Raw genomic sequence first — 23,995 nt, forward strand, 5'->3', positions numbered from 1 at the left:
TAACACATAGCTCGAATATTTAGACGAACCGATGAAATAGTGCTGAAAAAAAACAACACAGAACAATTGCGTTAGTATTCATTAACCTTTTCTCCTGTAATTGCTTGATTACTCACTAGAGAATGGGCACCCTTACTAGAGGTACTTTGCTGTTCTGCGTTTCACAATGGGACATTCGCATAACCGTTTTCCCGTAAACAGGCCGATAAACAATGGTTGATAATGAATGGTAATTGACCCCTCATTAGGTTTGGTTTTGTCGTTGCACCGGATGTAAAACTGAAACGACCGCGCGTCGGAATCCAGCGGATTCGGCAGTCGTTCGCCAAAAGTCACACACATTCTAATCAATTGTATGGTTTAATGACAGTTAGCATCGTAACGAGTTGTAAAACCGGTAAACTGTAAATCGGCGTGTGTAAACATTCCGGACGTCTGTTGGGAATGTTGTCCCAATTAATAGGACCACGGGAAACTGTGAAATTTGGAATCAGATCGATGCGATGCGTGCTAAATTTTGATAATTTATCGTTCAGTCGTTGGAATAAGTGCTGCATATCGGGGGAGCTTAATCAACGAGATTCGAAGCTGTAAAATTGTCAACACTGAAAGTTTGATATATGATGTGATATTAATTTCAGAATCTGATAATATAAACAAGCTAACAACGCTGTTCTTGCTTGTTTTGGTGATACTCCGCGAACGTTTCCGATGCTCAAAATAATGAAAATGCTAGCTGCAGGCGTTTTTCGAAAAAAGAGGCATAGTTCTATGTTCCAATCCATACCTTAATTTCTATCGAGTGCGTTGTACGCAATTGTACGTCTGGCTTGAAATATAAACAAAAACATTTACTCGCTCTATCATGATAGATAACTATTAGACCACAAATGCACAGGGATACCAGATTAACGAACATTTTTTTGTCATTTATTTACGAAAAATTTGAAATGTAGTATGAATAGAGGGCCATAGGCGTAAAAAGCTATGAAGGGGAGCTCCGTAGTCGCAAGGTTACTGAGTCTGCTTTGGTAAGCGGGTGGTCGTGGGCTCGAATCTTAGTAGAATCAGGCCTTTTGGTTGTCAAAGGACTTTAGCATGGGTTCATTCTCAGGCTCCCAACCTCGTACCCTTCCTTCAATCTGAATCCTACAATACCTTTGTTGACTCTCCTTCTAACAAAAGTAAGTCCCTATTATAATAAAACTGGTGTGAGTAACATATGAAAGTTCTCTCCAGGGAATTGTAACTAGGCGATATTGTTATGATGGACAGAGGCTCGGTATAGTAGAGCAGTAAGCTTGAAACGGAAAGGTACAACTTACACACAAGCACGGATATGAATGATCAGCGTATCACTTTCTTCAATAGTGATACTGCCAATAATATGAAGTGCGGAGTACAGAAAACACCTGGACAATATCACAACAGATTTAATCTCTGGTCGCAGCGATGAGTCCACACAGAAAAAAAAGCTATGAAAGTAATCCCCGCACCGACATAATGAACAGTTCTATCACCCATACGATATTGAATAATTACTCCAGTATTTATACGAATCCAATAATTCATTCCAGTACATGATTTTTCTGGTGAAGCTAGAGGAGAATCTGAGGTGAAGACACTGGGGTGTTTGAAAATGTTTGCACAGGTAGTCGCATGTTTCTATAAGTTTTTTTTCTGGCTTTACCTAAAATGTGTTGCTTTAGGCAACAAAATTATGTACCTGAAATGACCGATTTTTTTTCTAACTCTCATTACTGTACTTCCAAGAGGACAAAAAGAGGTTTTGTTAGAAAAACTTCTTTTTCCCTAAGATTGCCCACTTTAATTTGTTCAACTATTTTTTTCTTAAAACCTCATTTCGAAAACAATCTAAGATGATCGATTTTTAACTCACTTTTTGTTTCTAAAATATTTTTTTCCAGTGTATCTGAAATCCGATTTTTCAATATTTTCAAATGAATGTTCAGACAATTCTCTAGAAGTCATCCAGTGCCAACTTTTCCCTGTCTCTGTTTGTTATTCAAATACATTGGTTTATAAAAAAAACTTCACCCCTTCCGAAAGACAGCACTTAGAAGCCGTTTAAAAAAGTTTTTGCTAGAAAAAGTGTTTGCTTTTTTCTTCTAAAATCTTATTTCAGAAAAAATCTGAGATGATCGATTTTTTTTATGATTACATTTTGTTTTTAAAACAACATTTTTCCAGTGTAGGATTTTAAATTCTATTCTTCTCGATATTTTTATATTTGTTTTTTGAATTAACATATAGGGGAATGGTTCATTCGGTGAAGTTATAGAAGTATTTAAAAATTTGATACTTAGCTGAACAAATAAAATGTCTATCTTAATTGAGTACAAAGTTATAAAGTATGTTATATGGAAGTTACTCAAAATATAGTATTTTGTACTTAACTTTTGTAAGTTGCATTTTACAGGAAAACGTTACTCGGGGAAACTGTTGGGGCACATAAAACACACATTTTTGCCAAAGACCACATATATCCAGAACTTTTCATTACAAAGTCATAGCATATAATTTTGTTGTGAAAAGTTCTGGAGATATGTAGTCTTCGACAAAAACGTGTGTTTTGTATGCCCCAATGCTTCCTTAGAACAACGTTTCCCTGTAAAATGGAACTAACAGAAGTTAGGTACAAAAAACGAAAGCGAGTCATTCATACGAAAAAATGTTTTTAAGACACCATTAAGCTAGGATGACAGTGAAAGGCGCTATAGAATTAAGTTCCACTTTTTACCTTCTGCGACCACTTTGCAATGGTACGAGACCTCAAAATCGTGGACTTTTTCAATTTATGTACTCTCCAAATACTGGTTTTTTGACATGTTATTTTCAGAAGATATTTAATATACCTCCAATCTTACTTTTCAGTCTTACAGTTTAGAAAAGTTTGTTTTAAAAAAATTTTATGAATACTTTTTTCTTCTAACTTCTCTTGTTTTGAAGATACATCATTTCGTATCACACTAGTCCTTATAATTCGATTTTTTTTAATATCTATAAAACTAGCATATAGTAGGCAACAATATTCAGTCCTATACATTTGCACAAACGAAAGACATAGCTTTTACAAAGAGCGAGTTGTTACCAAAAATGTAAAAATATAAAGCAAAGCAAAGTAGAGCAAACCTTGGTGCTACATTCCGATTCGGAACTTGACCTTCTGTTTATTATACACAGACTTCGCAGCCAACTGTTAAGTATACAGGACAATTGCGAGGCTAGCGCTGCGATCCTACTGACACTAACAGTCTCTCCCGGGTCGAGAATCGAACCTACGACGACTGGCTTGTTAGGCCAGCGTCGTACCTCGAGATCAGCTGGGAGGGTAAAAAAAATATTAAAATATATCATGATGAAAAAATTTCACGATTTTGAGCTTTCGTAGTATTGTACAGACCCTCAGTCGAGTTGGCGCGAAATCCTCCTATAGTTTTCTCCACTATCAAATTGAGCAGAGAAGATGTCATGAAACGTTTTTAATAAGTCGTTGCGGTTGAAAAAAAAAATTTGATCGAAAAATCGATCAAAGCAGCAGATACAGAGTGCGGCGGAAAAAAAAGCGAAAATGAATGGTGTTGGTTTCAAATATTATTTGAAGTACTTTTAGGCAATAATATAAACATTTTCGAATTTAGTTATCCGTAGACGTAGACGTAGAAGCAAAACCTTTCTCCTCCTTTCTCCTTGAGAATGAGGCATATGCTACGCTTCTCAAGTCTTTTGCACATATGCTTTCGAGATACTCTTTATACTTCATGCATTCCTCTGAGTAGCAGCAAGTGGCACCGACACGCAAAAACTCTTTTTATTGCTACTCAATGGTTGTAAAAGAGTGCGCGAGTTCCTGTTAAAATTGCTCGACTGAGAGAAGTGCTTGAAAAATTGTGCTCGTAGGGTATTGGACTGCTTTGCTAAGTTTTTTACAACAGTCTTATGCGAAACCAATCGAAACAAACTGCCGCCAAGGTAGTCCGATAGCCTTTTTTTGTCCCTCTGCAACCATCGCAAAGCATGTACACCCAGAGCAAATAACTATTGAGTTCCATAAGAACCCCTTATGATTTTGCGCCACAAGGATCCCTTATAGAAGTTATAAGTTTGTCTTATGAATTGGAGGGGAAATTTTATTCTCTGCTACTAACGGTTTTCATAAGTCATACTTATAAAATTTATTAGTCGTATGTATGCATGTTATAAGAACAGACATATCGAAATCATAGCTTTTCAATGTGAATTTCATGAAGAGATTGATATGAATATCATTAGTTTAATGTTATAAAGTTCATAATTGCTGCCATGAAATTTATAATACTAGGGAATGTTAACATGTTTTGTTCAAAAAAAGTTTTTACTTATTTTTACTAGCAAATATATGATTAAAAGTACAAGTAAATGTCAGGTAATATTTCGAGGTTTTGAATTTCGAGAAACAAGTTCGCCTTTAATTCCTCTTGCCAGCGTTGTCCTCTTTGATGATCACAAGATTTATTAGTTGCTAGAATAAACATAGATGACATGATGTAATGGTAGGATTTGTAGAGAGGTACTTACAGTTTTTTGCTCCAATTTTTACCAGCTGTGAAAATTTCAGCTTAGCTTTATCCAAAAACTTCAAACACTTATCTGACGGTGCCCTAACAATAAAATCAACAATTCTGGTCTGCCATTTTGCAGATATAAGATATGACTATGGAATTTTCACAATGTTGACATTTATGAAAATCATAAGTTACGCGTATGGGATGCACAATACCTTCATATGAAAATCCTTAAAATATACTTATGAAATTTATAAGCCTGATATGTAATGCATATGTGTCTTATGAAATCAAAATTATGCATGTTCATAAGTTGTAACTTATGAAGTTCTTAAGTGTTTTTCTCTCAGTGTAGAAACAATTTTCTTCGGCTGGTCGTTCTCGTGAGTAAAGGAGTAGGTACACACGAAGAGAATACACGGGAGTGTGTGCATACGATCTCGAGAGCGAATGCGAGCAAGAAAGAATGCGAAAAAGAACGAGAAATAGCTTGAATGAAGCATTCTCCACTGTGTGATAGCGGTAGCAACGAGAACCTCACATGATGTATTGTATGCTTACGAGCGAGACTAACAACACCAATTTTTTTTCCGAAAATCGCCCATTGCTAGACACATGACATGGCGCTCCATCCTGTTGTAGGACAACGTATTGATCTTTAGAGAAGTTGACCTTCACGCAGAGAAGCACACGATCCTTCAAAATACCGATATACACTTAGTGTTGATATCAACACCAGTATTAACCTTGGAAAGATAACCTTGTTTTGGCATTAAATTGATGCATGAATTTAAAATTATTTAAAATGCATTTTTTTGTGTAAAATTTAATAATGAGTGATCACTACGGTGTTAACACATCGATACATAACAAATAACAGAATTCCGTTTATTAAAGGAGAACGTTTTCGCACTATTTAAAAAAGAAAAGGGCAAAGTCACTAAAAACGAGAAGTCGAATTGACGCAGACTATCTTTCTAGGGTAAATAAAAACAGGCGGCATTTTCAAACCGTTGAACGCTATCAAGCCAAACTGGTGTAGCCGAATGTTTGGTTTAGAACTTCACTTTTTCAGGAACATTCTCAACTTCCTTCGGTGAAAGAAATCGGTCTTAGCGGCTATTGGACACAGCTTCGATGCTGAACAGCTTTTCGTCAGAAAACAGCCTTTCTCCTAGAAAGGTATAGCAATCTCTTGCAAAACCGAATATATAAAAGTGCTCCAAAGGGCCGAATGGCATATATCATTCGACTCAGCTCGACGAGCTGAGCATTTTCTGTATGTATGTGTGTGTGTATGTGTGTGTGTATGTGTGTGTGTGTATGTGCAGATTTTTATTCTCACTCACTTTTCTCAGAGATGGCTGGACCGATTTCCATGAAATTAATTTCAAACTTCGTCTGAAATTAATTTCAAACTTCGTCTGTAATGTACCGAAATGTGAAAATCACGAAACTTCATTATCTCAGAAATTAGAAAATCGATTTGATCAATATTATTGTCAGATGAACGGGCCAGTTAAGGGTTAACTGATGAATTATGATTGACCACGTGGTTGCAAATTTTGGCTGCCCTATACGTTCCCATTTTATTTGATTATAATCGAACTTAAGCAACAGTTATGTATTATATTGTTAATAAAACAACGAAAGTCTATTATCTCAAAGATTACATGACTTATTTGAACATAACTCGTGTCATACGAACGAGTCATCTCTCAAACTTACAAATAACAAACTTCATAACAAATTAATATGTGGCTCAAAAGTTATGGAAAGAAAAGAAATTCAAAGACTATTTAAAAATATACCTGCTCTGATCGATATATGTGGCCTAAACATAATTAAAATATGGTATCGTACTATTTAAATGATTCAAATTTATTGATTGCTTGCGATGTAATAAAAATCTGCAAAAGCACGACGAATCGGCCATAAAATATGATCAAAGTCAAATAACAAATCGTTTGAAATGATTGGTTTTATCGAAATAACAACATCTTCGACATTTGGCTTCGGTACATCGCCTTAATTCTGAATATAATAATATTGGGTGGTATTCGGTCATTTCCAGCAGATTTTCTGGCATTAATCTAACACCGGAAATACCCATTTTGGGAGTTATTTAGTTATTTTGGTTGTTTTCCAGAAACTAAAAGTGGTCGTCTTTATATTCAAAATGGTGTCCAGGGTCAATGTTTGGTTTCTATGCATTATTTCGATTTCGGAAATATCAATATTGAGTATTATTCGGTCATTTTCGACGGTTTCCTAGAAGTTGCCATTTAGCAATTCAAAATGGTGCCTGAGGTCAATTGTTAGTTACATGCATAATTCTGGTTCCAGAGATACTTATATTGTTTATTTTAGGCCTGAGGTCGATTATGGAACAAATTTGTTACCACTAAAAACATTCACCTGCCAAATTTGGTTCCATTTAGTTGGTTAGCTCTCGATATGTGCAGAAATTTGTGTTTCATTTGTATGGAACCCCTCTTTTCTAGAAAAGGAAGGGGTGTCGAACCATTATGGACATATTTGAAACCCCTTAAAACATCCACATGTCAAATTCGGTTTCAATTACTTGGTTTGTTTTTGAGTTGTGCAGAAATTTATGTTTCATTTGTATGGAACCCCTCCCTTCCAGAAGAAGCAGGGGTTTCAAACTATCATAGGAACCTTTATCGGCACCAAAAACCCCTACATACAAATTTTCACGTCGATCGGTTTGGTAGTTTCCGAGCCTATATGGATCAGACAGACAGACCGGACTGCATTTTTATATGTATAGATTACAACATCACTATTTTGGAACCTTATGAGTGAATATACATTTATTGGATTGAAGCGTTCATCTAAATTTATTGAAACAAATAAAAGTTTGAATGAGAAAGGCTGGGTCTGACCGCTAGGTGAATTAATTTAGGTTTTTTTTCAGCAAAGCTATTCCTTCGAACGAGTTACTCGTAGTTCTTTTATCCGCTCCGTGATTAAATGGCGTTTCACTCCAGCTCTGGAAGATGCATGCAAGTCTTCTTAGATGATTTTTCGCATGGATTGCTCAGAAATATTGGCATCCTTGACAAGTTTCCGTATAGAATGTACCGGTTGCAAGCTATCTTTGACGGACCGATATGATCACGATTTGCGTACTTGCGAACCAAGGGCGTCCACTTCCCGGCTCTCGCAGCTTAGGGCCACCCTGTAGAAACTTTTTGATGCGATAAACTGTGGTCAAATGACATACATTGGCCTCGGCAATCTCTTTCGGCGGCTTTTTGGTGAGCAGTAAAGTCGTAATCATTTCTTTGACGTACATTTTCATATATTTGCAATAAACCGATTTCGATGTTTTGTTGCAACACTAGCAAGTATATGTAAACAAATACACTGTTCAACAAAACAGTTAATAAGATACACAAAATGACCCAAATCTAACGTTTGAACATTTTCGCATTTTTTCCTGCCACCTACTGTTGTAGGACCTTTTGAAATGTTTCTCTAGAAGTGTCTGCATAAAATCATTGTCTTGAGCAAATGCTGATCAACTTAGGGATTATATTCTTGAGGAGATTCAATTATATTATTGTCATTGAATGTAGAAATAATGTACGTATCAGCCAGGAACAGAGCATCAGATTTCATCCAGAGACTCATATCATACTTTTTTTGCAGAATCACGCACTTTTAAAGCACTAATCAGGTTTCATACATTTTTTGAATGTTGTAAAATTTGGCAGGTTCTTTTTCTTGTAAATTGGATAAATAAGTCTTTGTACGAGGCTCTCAAACAAACGGAGGCCACAACAAAAGTACGCCACAACTTATCAACCAAAACTCTTCAATTAAGGATTTTAATTTTCTTGCAAATCGACACAGCAGCTCAGATTCACGAAACGGTTTAAGCTTGTTTGTCTCTTACGCTGCCTTTAAAATGAACTCGTTCTACAAGTCTAGTACGGAATAATTGATATTCTGACTTGCAAATCCACTGGAGATCCTTTTCCAAATAAGTAGATTGTAGTGGATATTGATTTCCAGGAAAAAATACCCAGCACATGATGGATTTGCTGTGTCACTTCTAAGGTGTCAGCCGTTCAAATATCATGATGGTCATAAGGGCAATGAATGAAAATAACGTATGCCTGTTTTACTAGTCTCCAGGGTTAGTCAATTCGAACTAGGCTGCGTGCTACAATTTCAACGACCACATCCACTCTCTCAATACTCGAACTTAGTTCACATCAGTTAACGTTTCTGGTTTTGTTATTCGCCATTGGCAAGTAAAATGCCCCAGCGGTAATTTGTTAATACATCCAGCCTGACACATGCAAAACACGAAACCATTCATCATTTCGCATAGTGCGGGCTTGTAAAGTAGCTGGCGGACATAGCGCACACCTGCTTCGCACAACCAGCAACAACAGCCCACTTCCCGATATCCTTTTTTGGCGCACATTTGTTACTAATCATCGTCGTGAATAAACATCTAGCGAAAAGTGTCCAAATGATACGATCACAAACAACAAAAACTCGTGTTTCTCGTCCCGCCGAACAAGCCAGGAACAAACTTTTCATGGCTAAATCGTTCACGATTTGCCTAGGCCCATCGTACCAACGAACGTTGCTATGCTGGTGACAAGATACTGTATAATTAAGAAATGTTCCGTACAGTATAATCATTCGCTCAGTGTGGCTCTTATCTTGTGGCCTTTTATCGAAGGTACTCATCAACCAGCGAGCCGAGTGAAATCACGTTCAGACCGTGTACCTTTGCCTCCTATTCGAATGTAGTCTACCTTCTCGGAAAACGTTCCATCCGGAAACGAAAGGAGTGGCGCCTATTCTGTCTTGCATGATTAGCAGTGAAAAGGTGAATTCATGAATAAAAGCTCAACTGAACCTGCACCTGCTGGATAGTGTCTAAACAGGCAGCATACTTAACACAGGCTTTTTTCTAGATCGAGAAGGAGGTACTACCATTGATGGATAGTGTATTAACATAACATTCATTGCATTGCTTGACATAAATGCTCGATGAAAAGCACTGGCTATCTTATTATCGTGTTTCAATGTATTTCACTTTGTCTCCTTCACGTGGTTCATTCAATTGGTCATCAAACCTTTTGTTTTTCAGTGTAAAAGCTAATCACAAGCCGGGTTTTAGCAATCTACACATTTAGCCTCTCTTGCTACTGATTGTCTCTATTATGCTAACGCAAATGGTTTGGTCAGGAAACACCAGCTCTTCAGATCGGCCTAAAAATAGTCATCCGATCCGACCATGATTTATCTGCCTGCTGAGTTGAGACGTGGTCGGTTACGACAGCTGGTGTCGAGCAACCCGTGCCAAAAGGCTGTGAAACCTTTCAACGCGTATCGGCATTATCCATCTATCGCCCAAATTGGCGAGGAATCGGAAAATTAGGGTATATTGCCTTGACAAATATGCTGCGGATTGGCGATGAACGTTTCGAATGTTATTTGCTTGAAAGTCTAACCGGGCAGTAAATGGTTGAATGAAGCAAAGAAGTCCACTCAGTTCAGATCGGTTCGATAGCATTATGGTACCACCATTGACGGATCGATGTTGGCGATGTTTTTTCTATTCTTCTTTTTTGATTATTGATGTAGAGCGCCAAAGTGTTGAAGTTGAATGAAAGCAGCTTTTGCATGTGAGTAGCAAATCAAAATAACCTTGACCTGTCGCAGTGGTTTTCAATCTGGTTCGAAATTGAAATTGAATATGGGTCCTGCGCGGGCTTCGTCCGTATGTTTGCTGTTACTTTGTATGGGACTGCGGATGAGTCAGATATTTCTTCTAAAAGTGGCAGGTTTTAGGGTTTTGGAAACCTGATTGTCTATATGATAATGCGTTCTAAATAAGATCGCGTTTCTACAGTGTTAGGGTTATTTTCTTCGAACCCGATTAAAAGGACGCGCAAGTTTTTGAGTGACAATGAAAATCGACTTTTCTAATTTCGCTTAGCATTAGTGTTCAAAAGTTTCGTCTTCTTGAAAAAAGCCTCCATGCAAAATTGCAGCTCAATTGGACCTTGGAACACGTGCCTTAAGCCGGTCAAAGTTTCACTTTTTTGATCGATGAAAAAAATTCACAAATGATAGTACATAAAATTATCGGTAACGAGATTTTGTTTAATGCCAAATGTCTCTAAAATGCAAGAAACTTCGAGATCTGGTGTTATCTCGAAAAACAAAATTCGAAAAAAACAACATTCTGGGACTTGAACATTTTTGAGCCGGGACCTTTCCTCATCTCAAAAATTTCTGTCATGCCAATCCCGGAATTCCCATATCGAGTAATATTGGGCTCTTTTAGGCGATTTTCCAGAAATCAGCCAGAAGAACACTCCAAGTGTCATCTACGTCTATAAACACTCATATTGGATGCTAATTGGCTATTTTAGGCTGTTCCGAAAACCGGAGTTTACCATCTTGGATTTCAAACTGGTACCTGATTTCCAGTTTTTGAATATCCTGCTGGTTTCGGAAAAATCCTTATATTTTTAGGCGTTTTTAGGATGTATTCTCGATACCGGAGTTCATAACCGTGGATTTTCAAATGTCGTTTGGAGTTGATTTCCGACCTCTGGGCATTCAACTTGGAACTAAAAATATTATTTCGGGCTTCAGTGGCATCCAAATTTAATTTTCTGTTCTGTCTTTCAGAAAAAAAAATTTGAAAATCATGAACGTTTGTGGAAACATAAATATCCGTAATCTTGGCAGTGATAGCTCGGTAATAATTTATGCCGAAATTTCAGTTAGGTTGAACCGAGATTTACGAAAAAATGTGACAGCTGTCATTATTTTTTAAACCGAGCACTCAGTGGTGCCGTTCTCGGCAAAAATTACCGAGACCCGGTAATAAATTTTAAGTGTGTACTTCGCATATCGATCCTGATCAATCATTTCCGATTTCTTCGTGTAGATTTCTTCATGTAGACTCACGAGTGCTGTTTTGAAAAGGCCTATCCAAAAATGTGACTGATGGATAAAATATTTTATATCAGAAAAACGGCTCGTTTAATTAAAATGGTGTGTTCAACAAGGTTAAGAATTAAAAAAAATCTTTTTATTCGAGCCAAAATGGTTTGTTTGATCCATGATATGTCTTCGGCAAAGTTGTAGAGAGCATTTTTGTCGTTCAAGGAAAAATATAAAACTCAAGAAAAAAATTCTCCTCAAAGAAAAGTTAAAAGAATCATTATAAATTAAATGTCTATAAGAGTCTACTCTTTGAAAATCTGTTTTTTTTTCACAAAAGCTGCAAATAATTGTCTATACATTGATGTTTTTTGCAATATAGTAGAATAAAAACTAAACTTTTGCAGAGTTGAAAGATATTTGTTTTTCTTTGAAGAGATCGGCTAGTATCGACAATGTCAACGCAAAAGTAATACCAGATTGCTTTTATGTCATTGGACACGAACTGCTGGACCTTGTTAATGAATCATTACAAACGGGGCACGTGCCTGAAATTTGGAAGGAATCTCTTGTGGTTCCTATCCCCAAGATTACTGGGACGGATAAAGCCGAAGAGTTTCGTGCCATTAACATGTTGCACACATTAGAGAAAATATTAGAACTTGTTGTAAAAGGCCTGCTGATGAATTATTTAAATAGTAATAACTTGCTAATCCCAGAGCAATCAGGTTATCGAGAGGGTCACTCTTGTGAGTCTGCTTTGAATCTGGTGTTAGCTAATTGAAAAGAGAATTAGAGGCCAAAGAAACTATTTTTGCGGTGTTTTTGGAAAACGCGCTTTTAAAACAATTTCTAGGCCCTTATTGTTACAAACATTGGAGTGCTTTGGTGTCGTAGGGACAGCATACAAATGGTTTGAAAGCTTTTTGTGTGCTAGAACTCAGAAGACTCGTTTTAACGATTTTGATTCGGATTCCATTGCTAATACACTTGGTGTACCGCAAGGAAGTGTTCTAGGGCCCATTTTATTCATTATTTACATTAATGACTTGAAGCGAGTCTTACGGTTCTGTGATATTGATTTATTCGCTGATGACACTGTTCTGTTCATTGCAGCGAAGCATCCGCTTGATGTTGTAGCACTTCTAAACCAAGATTTACATTATCTAGTGAATTGGTTAAAATTTAAGCAACTAAAGTCAAACATTAGTAAGACAAAGTACTTGATAATTTCTTCAGCCAACTCCAGACTAGACGTAAATATTGAAATTGATGGTGAGACGATTGATCGCGTAAATGAAATAAAGTATCTTGGAGTAATTATTGATGACAGATTAACTTTTAAGTCTCACATTAATAATGTCATCAAAAAAAAGGGCCAAAAAATACGGTGTCTTGTGCCGGTTAAAGAATGAATTGACTATTAGTATTAAAATTCAGTTGTACAAGTCAATTATTTCACCACATATAGATTTCTGCTCATCGATTTTATTCCTGGCAAACAATACGCAAATATTGAGATTGCAACGTTTACAAAATAGAATTATGCGATTAATATTAAAATGTAATAGATACACTTCCTCGAGTTTTATGCTGGAAGCATTACGATGGCTTTCTGTGAAGCAAAGAGTATATTTTTTGACAATGGTGTTTCTATATAAATTTTTTAATAATATGTTGCCTCGATATTTGTGTGACCGGATTATTAGAGGAAAAGTTTTGCACAGGTACAACACTAGAAACGCGGAAGATGCCAGAACACCACATTTTCTTTTCGGAAGATCACAGAACTCTCTGTTGTACAAAGGAATGAACTTTTTCAATTCGATGCCCAGGCAAGTAAAACGTGCAGCAAAAATGGCAGAGCTTAAATGGCTTTGTATTTCACACATAAAGTCTGTTTTGTAGACAGCATAGATTTTTTGTAAATTTATAAAGAAGATTGTAAAATTGAAATTTTTTTTTAAAATTTATTTGGTACATTAAGTTATTATGTTAGACAATCTTGATATGAGTACATCAGGTTTAAACCCCTGAAATGGATCAAAAAGCATATCGGGTTGACGAATTGCCTTTTGGCTTGTAATATTTTCTAAATTATTTTACTTTCTTTTTAACAATTTATCTGTTTTCACAATTTAAAACAGGGTTTGGAGCGAAAACCAAAAAGGCTTGAGTTTGCCTGTGATCTGTAGAGCTCGTTATCGAGAACTATAGTATCATTGGATCTCTCTCGTAGCTCTAGATCGTTATCTAGAACCAATTCTGATTAGTGTACGCTCTTTAACATTAGGCTCAATTCCTAATCAAGTCCAAATAATTTTCGGGTTGGAAACGTTCTGGATGAGCCTTGGATTGGAAATCCGTCAAATTTTTTTTTTAAATTATTGGTATTCATTTGAAGGGTTACTATGCATGAAATTAATAACCAGTCCGTTATTTGTTTGCCAACTGGTTACATTGCATGTTTTTAAAAATATCTCGTATAGATAAATCGTCCAGCTCAAACCGATGTAGGGGCATGAGGTGGGACCATCATCATCATCAAAAAAGTTATGATTTTTAGAGAAAAATAATATTTTTTTGCAGTGTATAATTTTTTGGAAGGATGAAATTATTATCCACAACTTTACCAGAGACACTATACCGATCAAACAAACTGTTTAAATGTCAAAAATATTTTTTTATCAATAATGGACACTCGGTGCAGAAGATTATCCCAAAATTCGATGTACAGTCATACCTCGATATAAGGCAACCTCGATATAAGACAACCTCGATATAACGTAACTTTTACCCCGATATAACGTAACTTCGTAAATGTATTGAAATTGAAAATAAATGATACAGCAACTGTTTTCGGGGTATAAATTGCTTCAAAAAAGTGTTTGTAGTAAGTTTTAAAATTAATGAAACTAATGCGAAAATTGTCCTAAATGGGCATTTTTTTTTTTTTGTAAAAGTACATTTATTATCGATTCTAGTTATTAAAAATTATATACATTATCATTTAAACCTCGACTTCAATACTGAATCTTAGTGTGCCTACGTCTATCCTATCATTACAAATTTCAATGAAGGTGATATAAACCACTAATGTCTTTAGTAGTATTATTTTTGTTGTTAATGAAATTCCCTCTAGTGAAGGAAAGAGAAGTTCTTCTGCTCGAAATGTGCGACCGCCACTCATTTCCATTAATTTTTGTTGTAGAAATCTGAATGCATTTCTTACTCTGAAACAGTCGAAAAATTTGTGCTGAATGGTTTCCACTACATCTGCTGTGCAATTGGTACACACGTTGGTATCCGCTCGTCGCATTGTGTGCATCAACAGTTTGTGATTGATTTTTTGATTCACGTAGATGTATAAAGCGCTGCGCTGGGAAGGCAATAGATTTTTACTACTAATATTCTTCCACACACGAAGCCAGTTGATGGTAGGAGTTGTTATTTCCACCTTTGGTTTATCTGTGCCTTGTACAAAGAAACGGTGGATAAGTTCGCCGGAAGGGTGTTGGCAAATTTGGAAGGGAAAATTAGCAATGTTGTCTAGAATTTGTTTTAGGCAAGGGAGATCTGTGGCGGGATTTGTAGGTATAAAACAGGTTTAAAAATACTAATAGGTGATGGGAAATAGGTTTTCGCGCATCCTTGAGTAACCGTCAACAGTCTTGCATGAATTAAAAATTTTTTTTTGCTTGTTGAAAATTGTCCTAAATGGGCATAAGAATGGTTCAAAATTACTGATAGGTGATGGGAAATAGGTTTTCACGCATCTTTGAGTAACCTGTGTATCAATTGAAAAAAAATTTGTTTTGCTTCTGAAAATATTTCTAAATGGGCATAAGAAAGGTTCAGAAATACTGATAGGTGATGGAAAATGGGTTTTCGCGCATATTTGAGCAACCATTAACATTCTAGCATAAATTTTAAAAAAATTTTTTTTGCTTCGATATAACTTAACAAAATAAAAATAAAGTTGCCTTATATCGAGGTATGACTGTATGTCATACAAATCACAAAACCCGGGACATCAGGTCATGAGATAATCGCCTGCGCCTAACATTCATTATTGATAAAAAATATTTGCAGCGTTTAAACCGTTTCTTTGATCGGTATAAAGTTTTCGACAAAGTTATATATAATAATTTTATCCTTCCAAAAAAAAAATTACACTGTAACAAAAACTGAATTTTTTTTTTTGTTTTTTTTTTTAAACAATCTATAAGTTTTTAGTTTTTATTCTACCATATTCCAAAAAGCACCAATGTAAAAAAAAGGTGAAAGGTTTAACAGATCTTTCTTGTGAGTAATGGTGAAGGTAACTTTTGACATTTGAAAGCCACAATATTTCTGTTTAACGATTTAAAATTCATTTAAATTCCGATTTGTCGATATAATACAATTATTGGTGCTACTGGTATATTTCAACAACACTTTTATTTCTTCTAGGTTAGAATGCGCAGAATGTTTTTTTCTGTCTCGCAAGATGTCCAAAAAAACTTGTTTCAGTTTATCTTGAACTCAGTCTATTTATCTTGCCCTGTAAACAAGTAGCCCAATCTCGTTATGTCTTCCTCATTCGGACAGTGTCGGCAACTAAGCCATAATCGGTCTAATTAGTCTGCCTGCACTCGAACCGTACAAACAAGCGAAAGGAAAATATTTCACCATAATAAGGATGAGCCCAAGGAGGACGGCACACGTCGTCCGACCTTTGTCACTTTGAAGTGTGCTCTGCCTTCCGAGCATGTATCATGCTGATTTTGGTAGAAGAAACCATCCTACCCATTGCCGGTACAAATGTACCAACGTTTGACATATGTATTAGAATGATAAACACTCGGGTAAGTTTATTTTCGTTTGCCAACACACATGTCATCTGCAGTCACAACGCCGTGTTGGCTTTGAATCGCGGATTGTCACCGCTCCGGCATCGCCACCACGGGACCATGTTGCATGCGCAACGGTATTCTTCCTTTCGATGAATTCCGTCGGCCGTATTTTGCATGCTTCAGCAGCAACGAAGCTCTGCACTAACGCGTTTTGTTTACGGCCATAAATATCTTCAAGTGAGTCACCAGCCAGGGTAGTTCTAGGCCAGAGTTTGTGGTTTGTACCGTTGGCCACTGGATTGTGGAAGTGGATGAAATATTACTAAATTGTCTAGTCCTTTGTCAACAGCAATCGTTGCAGCTGAAGCTGCCTTTGTTTATACTAGCCAGCACCGTTGTTGTTGCAGTGCAGTGGGTGGGCATTGTCTAGTTCACCAAAGTCAACTAGGGTCCTGTATGGCAAGAATTTAGGCACCGGAGCACAGACTACTATTTATTGTAGTACGGTTTTATGTTGTCAGTCAACTTGTTAACTGGTTATGAACTTCAGAACCGAAAATAGCCACATTGCCATGTTGATCAGATTTTCACATAGGTTTTGAGCAATGAAAATCCATTCTTTCCTTTCATGTATTTGAAAAAGAAAACAAATAATTTTCAACCAATCCTACGGAACGCAAAAGGAAATTCTAAAATGTGTGTTGTTTATCCGTGCAATACCGCAGCGTCGAAGTTCCAAACAACAACAATGCAACGCACGCCCTGTGAGGATTTTATCGGACGATAAAACTCCCCCACAAACAACCGAACCAAAACCAAACTTACATTTTTCAGATCACCCGCAATATGCGATTGTTTGTCGTGTAACAGCCATCAGAATCCAGCTTGGAAAACAGAGGTGCCTTTTCATCGAAGCCATCAAATCGAGAAAAAAAAACAGAACGAACCAATCATATAAATCTCATCGACCAAACCCGTTGTTGGTATGACTGCTTTACTGCTCTCTAGGCTAGATAGTGTACGTAATTAAGTCAAGACGAGCTCGTACAAAGCGACATGTTTAATAAGAAAAGTTGTGATATAATTCAATGGTAAGCTTCTCCGTTATCTTTGAATCACGCCGCAGGGTAGTAAAAGGATTTGTTACATAACGGCACGGATTTGCGGAAGCTCCACTTTTTTTTCTAGCAAATCGGACAATCCAACCTAATTAGAAAAACTGCTATGGGATTACGATTGGGAGCTATTTTTTACCCGTGCGACAGAGAAGAGAAGAAAAACAAGTGTTGAAGTAGCTGAAGTGATTTCTAATTAACCTTTAGAAGCACCGGTATATTCAGCTCAAAGTGAAGAGAAGGAATTCGATTCGCCATCGATGCCTGTGGGCGTGGGAGGTTTGCAAATAGGAAGTGCTTATTTCCAGTGATAGATTTTAAATTGCGCAAATGCATCGACAAAATAGTGTTCAATCAACCAGTGCCACTAAGTGATCATATTTGCAGTAGCACAACAGCAGAGTCGTGCTTTTTTTTGACAAAACTAGGAAGAAGAAACGGATGGTGGTGTTGAACAGGCTGAAGGTGTTAAGTATTTCTTCCTCAGTGTTTTAATGAAAATCTATTATGATGGTGGAGAAAGCAGAAGGATTCTTGTTCAGAAAACCGGTATACCAGTACTTCCAGTACCTGGAAACAAGGTAGGTCGTGCTGCAAAACAGTTGAGAAGGTGTGAAATTTGAAGAACACGGTATACATAATTCTTTTTCACATATCATTTTACATTGCAATTCGGAAGAGGCACAGTCGGATTTCAAAAGTTAACAAATATTTAAAAAATTCTTTGATAAAGTTTTGTGTTTGCAGATCTCATTTGATTTCATTGATGTGAAACCAAAATTCTTACAGTATACTCATACGCACATAAAAAACACATACAGGACAAAAAAAAAATGCGTGGAAATTCGAAATGAAAATTCAAAAGTTTGCTCAAAATATTTGTGATTTTTTCGGATTTTTCAGTGCTGAGCAATTCCACAAAAAAAACGGGCAATCAATTTAATCGACCATTTTTGATTTGGCTGAAACTTTCCATAGACGCCTCTATATGCAAAAGATGCCATTTTGTGCTATTGGTTTATTTTTTGGAACACGACTCATTTTTGAAAAGCTATTAAATTAAAAAAAATTTTTTAGAGTGTACATTTTTTTCGAAAAGACAAAATTATTATCTATAACTTTGCCGAAGACGTTATATCGATCAAACAAATTGTACTGGCCATAAAATCATTTGTAATCATCAAAAAAAAACAAAGCCTTGGTGCTACATTCCGATTCGGAACTCGACCTTCTGTTTCTTTTTCACAGACTTCGCAGCCATCTGTTTAGTGTATAGGACAATTGCGGGGCTAGCGCTACGATCCTACTGACACTAACAGTACCTCCCGAGCCGAGACTCGAACCCACGACAACTGGCTTGTTAGATCAGCAACGTACCTCGAGACCAACTGAGAGATGTAATCATCAATACCTTCCCAAAATAGCATTTTTCAATAGCTTCTCAAAAATGAGTCGTGTTCCAAAAAAAAATAAACCAATAGCACGAAATGAAAAAAATCTTTATGGTAATATAAAAAAAAAATTCTATGGTAATATGACACCCCTCCCTCCCTACTATCTTTCATAAAAAACGAAATCATTAGAATTGTTCATCATGATATTATAACAAAAAATTTCTGTAGCAGTTTGCAGAAACCATATGTGAAGGTTAAAGTTTGAACACCAATAATTGAAAATAATATTCTTGGCGCTTGATTCGGTCTGGTCGCACGCCGACTGTAAGAAAGTGAGAGGCTAATTCGGAAAGTGAGGATTTTAGAGTACAAGAAACTTTTATGATGGTTTGACACCCCTCCCGACTTATGCGGGGTAGGTTCCACACAAATGACATATTTCAATTATTTGTTTCGGTAAACAACCGAAAATCACCGATTACCTCCCATTATTGATATTTCCGAAAGGGAAGATTCATAAATGACGTAGCATTTGAGGGAGGAGGGAGGGGTTTGCAGTTTTGTGACGAAATGTGACGAGGGGGAGGGTGGGGGCTCAAGCCAAGCTACGTAGCAAACATAAAACTAAGATAAAAATTTTGATTTTTTTCTAGTTGTTTATTTTTATCACTGTTTTGTCTGTTTAGGGTCATTTATATTACCTTCTTGTCTTTTCTTGTTCATTTATGACTCAAGGTATGTTTTGGATAATAAAATTTATAATGCTACGTAATTATCTAGAGGGGGGTCCTGACTTTGTGACGAAATGCTACGATGGGGAAGGAGGGGGTCAAAAAAACCTAAAAAAAGCTACGTCATTTATGGATGTTCCCAAAGCAGATTGATGCCCAGACACGGTGTCTCTGGTAGAAGAAACTTATCCGAAAAAAATTAGTATCGCTCTTATACTCATCATTTGAAATCTCAAGGTGTCCCCTTTAATATGCTACTAAAATTGAAATGTTCTATCGGCGGGTCCAAAATAATTTTTTTTCAGAAATTTTTGTATTCGAAAAGCTGGTGGAATGGGATCTATGTATACTTATCAAGGGATTTAGGTGCTGGGGGCCCGATCAGATAGTGTTGAAACCTTCAAGTTTTGTTTTTTCATATAATGAAACAATATTTGGCATGATCTTAGATTTTTTGAAAAGGGTAAAGTGGGGTAAAAAAGACTCGAAAATTTTGAATCCAAAATCTGCTGAAAAGAACAAAAAAGCCAACTTTTTGTACACTTAATCGATGTCTCTGAAAATCGATATGGTGATTCTATCCTATAAAAATATACAATGTCGGTTATTGAAAGTTGCTGAGATTACATAATTAGATGTTTACATTTTTCTTCATAAACATGGTGATTTGGAGTTTTTTTTTCTTTTGTCATCAGAACTAGGTCTTAAATTTTAACAATACGTTTTATAAATCAACTCAAGAGCTTTATTTGGACGTATTAAAAAAGTGCACCGTTTAAAAAATATCGATTTTCGATTTTTTCATAACAAGGTTTAAGCCATCATTAGAACCTGTTGCACAAGGAGCGCAACTTCATTTTGTGCCTACATTTAAAATGCTTGCTATAGCAGGCTATAGCTCTATAACATCCCAGTTGGTCTCGAGGTACGATGCTTGAGTCCTCGTATGTTCCAATCCCGGTTGGGAGAGACCATTAAAATCAATCATATCTCAAATTTTTGTTATTTATACTCGCTTTGCATTATTTTCACATAATATCAGAAGCAAATTTCTTATCAAGTATCCTTCATACCCGGACGAACACATACGATTCGCATAGATTCTCTAGAATTCCTCACATTGGATTCGTGAGCGTCCATGAAAAGGATTCCTGAAAAAAGAATCCTCAGGAATGCCCTGTATATGGCTCTAGGATTCTTAAATAAGAATCCTGAGTGGGAATCCTCCGGATCGTGTTTGCGATTCCTTTCACGATTCCGTCACCGAGTTAAAGGTATCCTGGGGATTCTTACTCAGGATTATCTGCGTGTTGGTAAGGGTAGTAACCTGTTGATTTTTGTTGTATGGATCCAGCCTAAAAGTGACTTAACATAGGTCACAAAGCCTTGTGTAGCCAGCAGAGATGGTCGACGGGTTCGGGTTTGAAAAATTTTGAAAGTGTCGGGTTCGGGTTCGAAAATGTCGGGTTTGGGTTTGAAAACCCCAAACCTGACTATATCAAACAAACATATTTATAAGATAACGAGGTCTAATTTCATGCAATTGTAAAAATCAATAACGTTTTAATATCATTCGAGACTCAAAGCTTCAGGGCAGCTTCAAATTGGTTCAAAAAATTGACCTCCTTAAAAAATTTCGGGTTCGGGTCGGGCTCGTGTTTCACAGCTTCGGGTTCGGGTCGAGTTCGGGTTTCCCAAAAATGAAATTTTCGGGTTTGATCGGAAAAATAGTTCGGGTACGGTTGAAAAAACCCAAACCGGACCATCTCCAGTAGCCAGTAATTCAAACAATCTTAACCCTCTAGTGCCTAGTGCCACCTTTAAACGGTCCTCAGTTACACCTCTAAAAAGCTTCGATAAGAACTTAAAAAATGTTTATAAAGCTCCTTAGTGATTTTTTCGAAGTCCGTCTAAAAATTAATTTGGGCACTTGGGTTAATGGTACAATAAGCATACCGAGTTGCAAAAAAATCGATGCATTCTACTCAAAGTTATAGTAACTTTATGGTTTTAGCAGCACCTGGACATTAGAGTTTAGAATGCCATGGGCAAATGCCCCGGGTCTTTTGAAGCAAGGAGCCCCCCTGGTCCTAGGCCAGACGTGAATACAGGTTGGAGACCTTTTTTGTGTTTTGCTCGTCAGCTTCCAGCGAAGCGTTAAATCATTTCAACTAATTTTTTTAAGAAAAGAGGCCGAAATTTTTTGTTCCTGGCTCCAACACCTGAATTCCGCTCTGCATTTCACCCCACTAACTCCTTTCCCAAAAACTTATATGTACAAATTATTTCATGGATGAACAAACCCTGGAAATTAAAGCTCGATTGGGGGACATCGATACAAAACGGAGTTGCGTTCCTAGCACAATGGGTTTAAATAATGATATGAAACATGTATGAATAATGAAATTTTCTTGGTCGTTACTAAAACGTTTTTCACCCCACTCAACCTTTTTCAAAAAATCTGATATTATGTGAATTTTATTTTATTATTTGAATATTTCAGTACGATCAGAGAACCCTGATAACTTTTTATATTTCTGAAACATATTATTTATTTCTATTTCACTAGCTTTTCATTTACAAATATATGTTCGAAAACAAATTGTTCTAGACCCCCCGATAGAACATTTCAATTTTGGTAAGATATTGAAGGGGACAGCTCAAGCTTTCGAATGACGAGTGTTAGAGCGATACTAATTTATTTTAGATAAGTTCTTCAACCAGAGACACCGTGCAGAGGTCAGAAATTGCCACCATATGCCATTTGAAAATCCAAGATGTCGACTTCTGGTTTCTGGAAAACAATCCTGAATAACCATCAAAATAGCGGGGGCCTAGCGTGGTTGGTAACGTCTCCGCCAACCACGCTCGACGCCTGGGTTCGAATCCCACCGCCGACATAGGTGTCGATGGTTGTGAGGTGGCGTGATCCACTCACAACCAACCCAACTGGTCTAGATTCAATTCTAGCCGACACCGAGAGATTTTCTGAGGCGAAAAATCTCTGGGATCACGCCTTCCATCGCATGAGGAAGTAAAGCCGTTGGCGCCGGTCCGTTAATCAACGGGTCGTGAGTTAGGGTCCTGGGTGGAGTCGCCTCCCCGGGCGTCGGTGATTGGCACAACAACAGTGGCGGAACTAGACTGACGGAAAATAAGCGAGAATAAAAAAAAAACCATCAAAATAAAATGAAGGCTGACTTTCAATTTTACCAACTAGTTTTCAAGAACGAATATTTAGAACTGCAATGAACTTTGCATTGCAATTTTTCGCACATGGTTCTGTTAGAATTGGGGCGATGGCCAAAAGGGCCGAAATAACAGTCTGAAATGACATTTTGGTATATGTTCCACTGATCCAGGTGAGTTCTGTTATTGGCACATTCCAACTTTGGCAACTTTCGGTCCCGTTTTTGGCAACAGATTTTTCTCTCCTATCCGTTTTTTAATTCACTACTCATCTATTCTGCAATTGCTGCAATATCGAAGAGTTTATATTTAACTCTCTCGTTGAAAACCCCATAATATCATCCATCAAATGTGAATGAGATTCTGGTTGAGTTCTTCACCCCAGACCGGTATTTATCGTAAAAGGAGACCTTTATCTTCGGTACACCAACACTCTTTGGCCATCACGGCGTCGCTCGTAATCTCTCCCAATCCCATTAACCTTTGTCCATCTGCAGTTTCTTATTCGTTCGTGCAACGCACTCCGTTCTCTTTTCAAGGAGTAAACAAATTTTCATTCTCGACACGTGTCGCTAATCTTCCAGAACCAATTAACGACTAAAGCCGAATCCAATTACGCCTTCCCGGATCTGTCTGTCGTCTGCGCCGGGTGAATGTGGGTTAGTCAAGCCAAATAAAGCTGTCCGCAGAGCAATGCAAACAAACTGCAGCCTATGTGTAAACAGTTTGATACGCACTAATATTTTCATTTCGCTGCATAATGCAATTCGATCCCCTATCAAGATCGACCGTTTGGCCTCGGTGAAGAAAGTGGTGAACTTTCGGAAAGAAGCAGAACCAATCATCGCTTCTCCAGCATATGCGGCTTGCTCTCCCAAAGCACATAACAATGTTAGAATCATGACTAAGTGTCTAATTTTAGTTTTATGAGCCGTATCAGAATTCAGATTCCATTTGCAGTCTTGTTGGTCGGCAGACGGTCCCAATATTGTAGTTGAAGAGATCCACCAAACAAAACACTAAAAGTAGCTATGCACCGATCAATAAATCAGTTCGCATACCGAAAATTGAGACAGACCGACAGATGGGTATTATTTATGTTTATAGTCTCGTGGATGCCTCGCATACGGGAGGTACGCGCATACCCGCTTGCCACACAGTAAACTCAGTGGGTCTGCACATATGGACGGCACTACCACATAGTGGGTGGTGGCGATA

At 37.1% G+C, this 23,995-nt stretch overlaps 1 protein-coding gene across 2 annotated transcripts in view; it reads left to right on the forward strand.

The window, feature by feature from the left end:
* Positions 1–23,995, forward strand: part of LOC129726199 (uncharacterized) — a 239,184-nt gene that overhangs the window by 80,726 nt on the left and 134,463 nt on the right. Inside the window, exon 2 of one of the 2 annotated variants that reach the window (XM_055682932.1) lies at positions 17,183–18,044. The exons of the other annotated variant lie outside the window; for it this stretch is intronic. Within the exon in view, the coding sequence (XP_055538907.1) occupies positions 17,971–18,044 (74 nt within the window). The 5' untranslated portion in view covers positions 17,183–17,970. The remainder of the gene's footprint in view (positions 1–17,182; positions 18,045–23,995) is intronic. 2 annotated transcript variants of the gene reach the window in all.

This window comes from Wyeomyia smithii, chromosome 2, assembly GCF_029784165.1.
Source record: "Wyeomyia smithii strain HCP4-BCI-WySm-NY-G18 chromosome 2, ASM2978416v1, whole genome shotgun sequence".
NCBI classification, from domain to species: Eukaryota; Metazoa; Arthropoda; class Insecta; order Diptera; family Culicidae; genus Wyeomyia; species Wyeomyia smithii.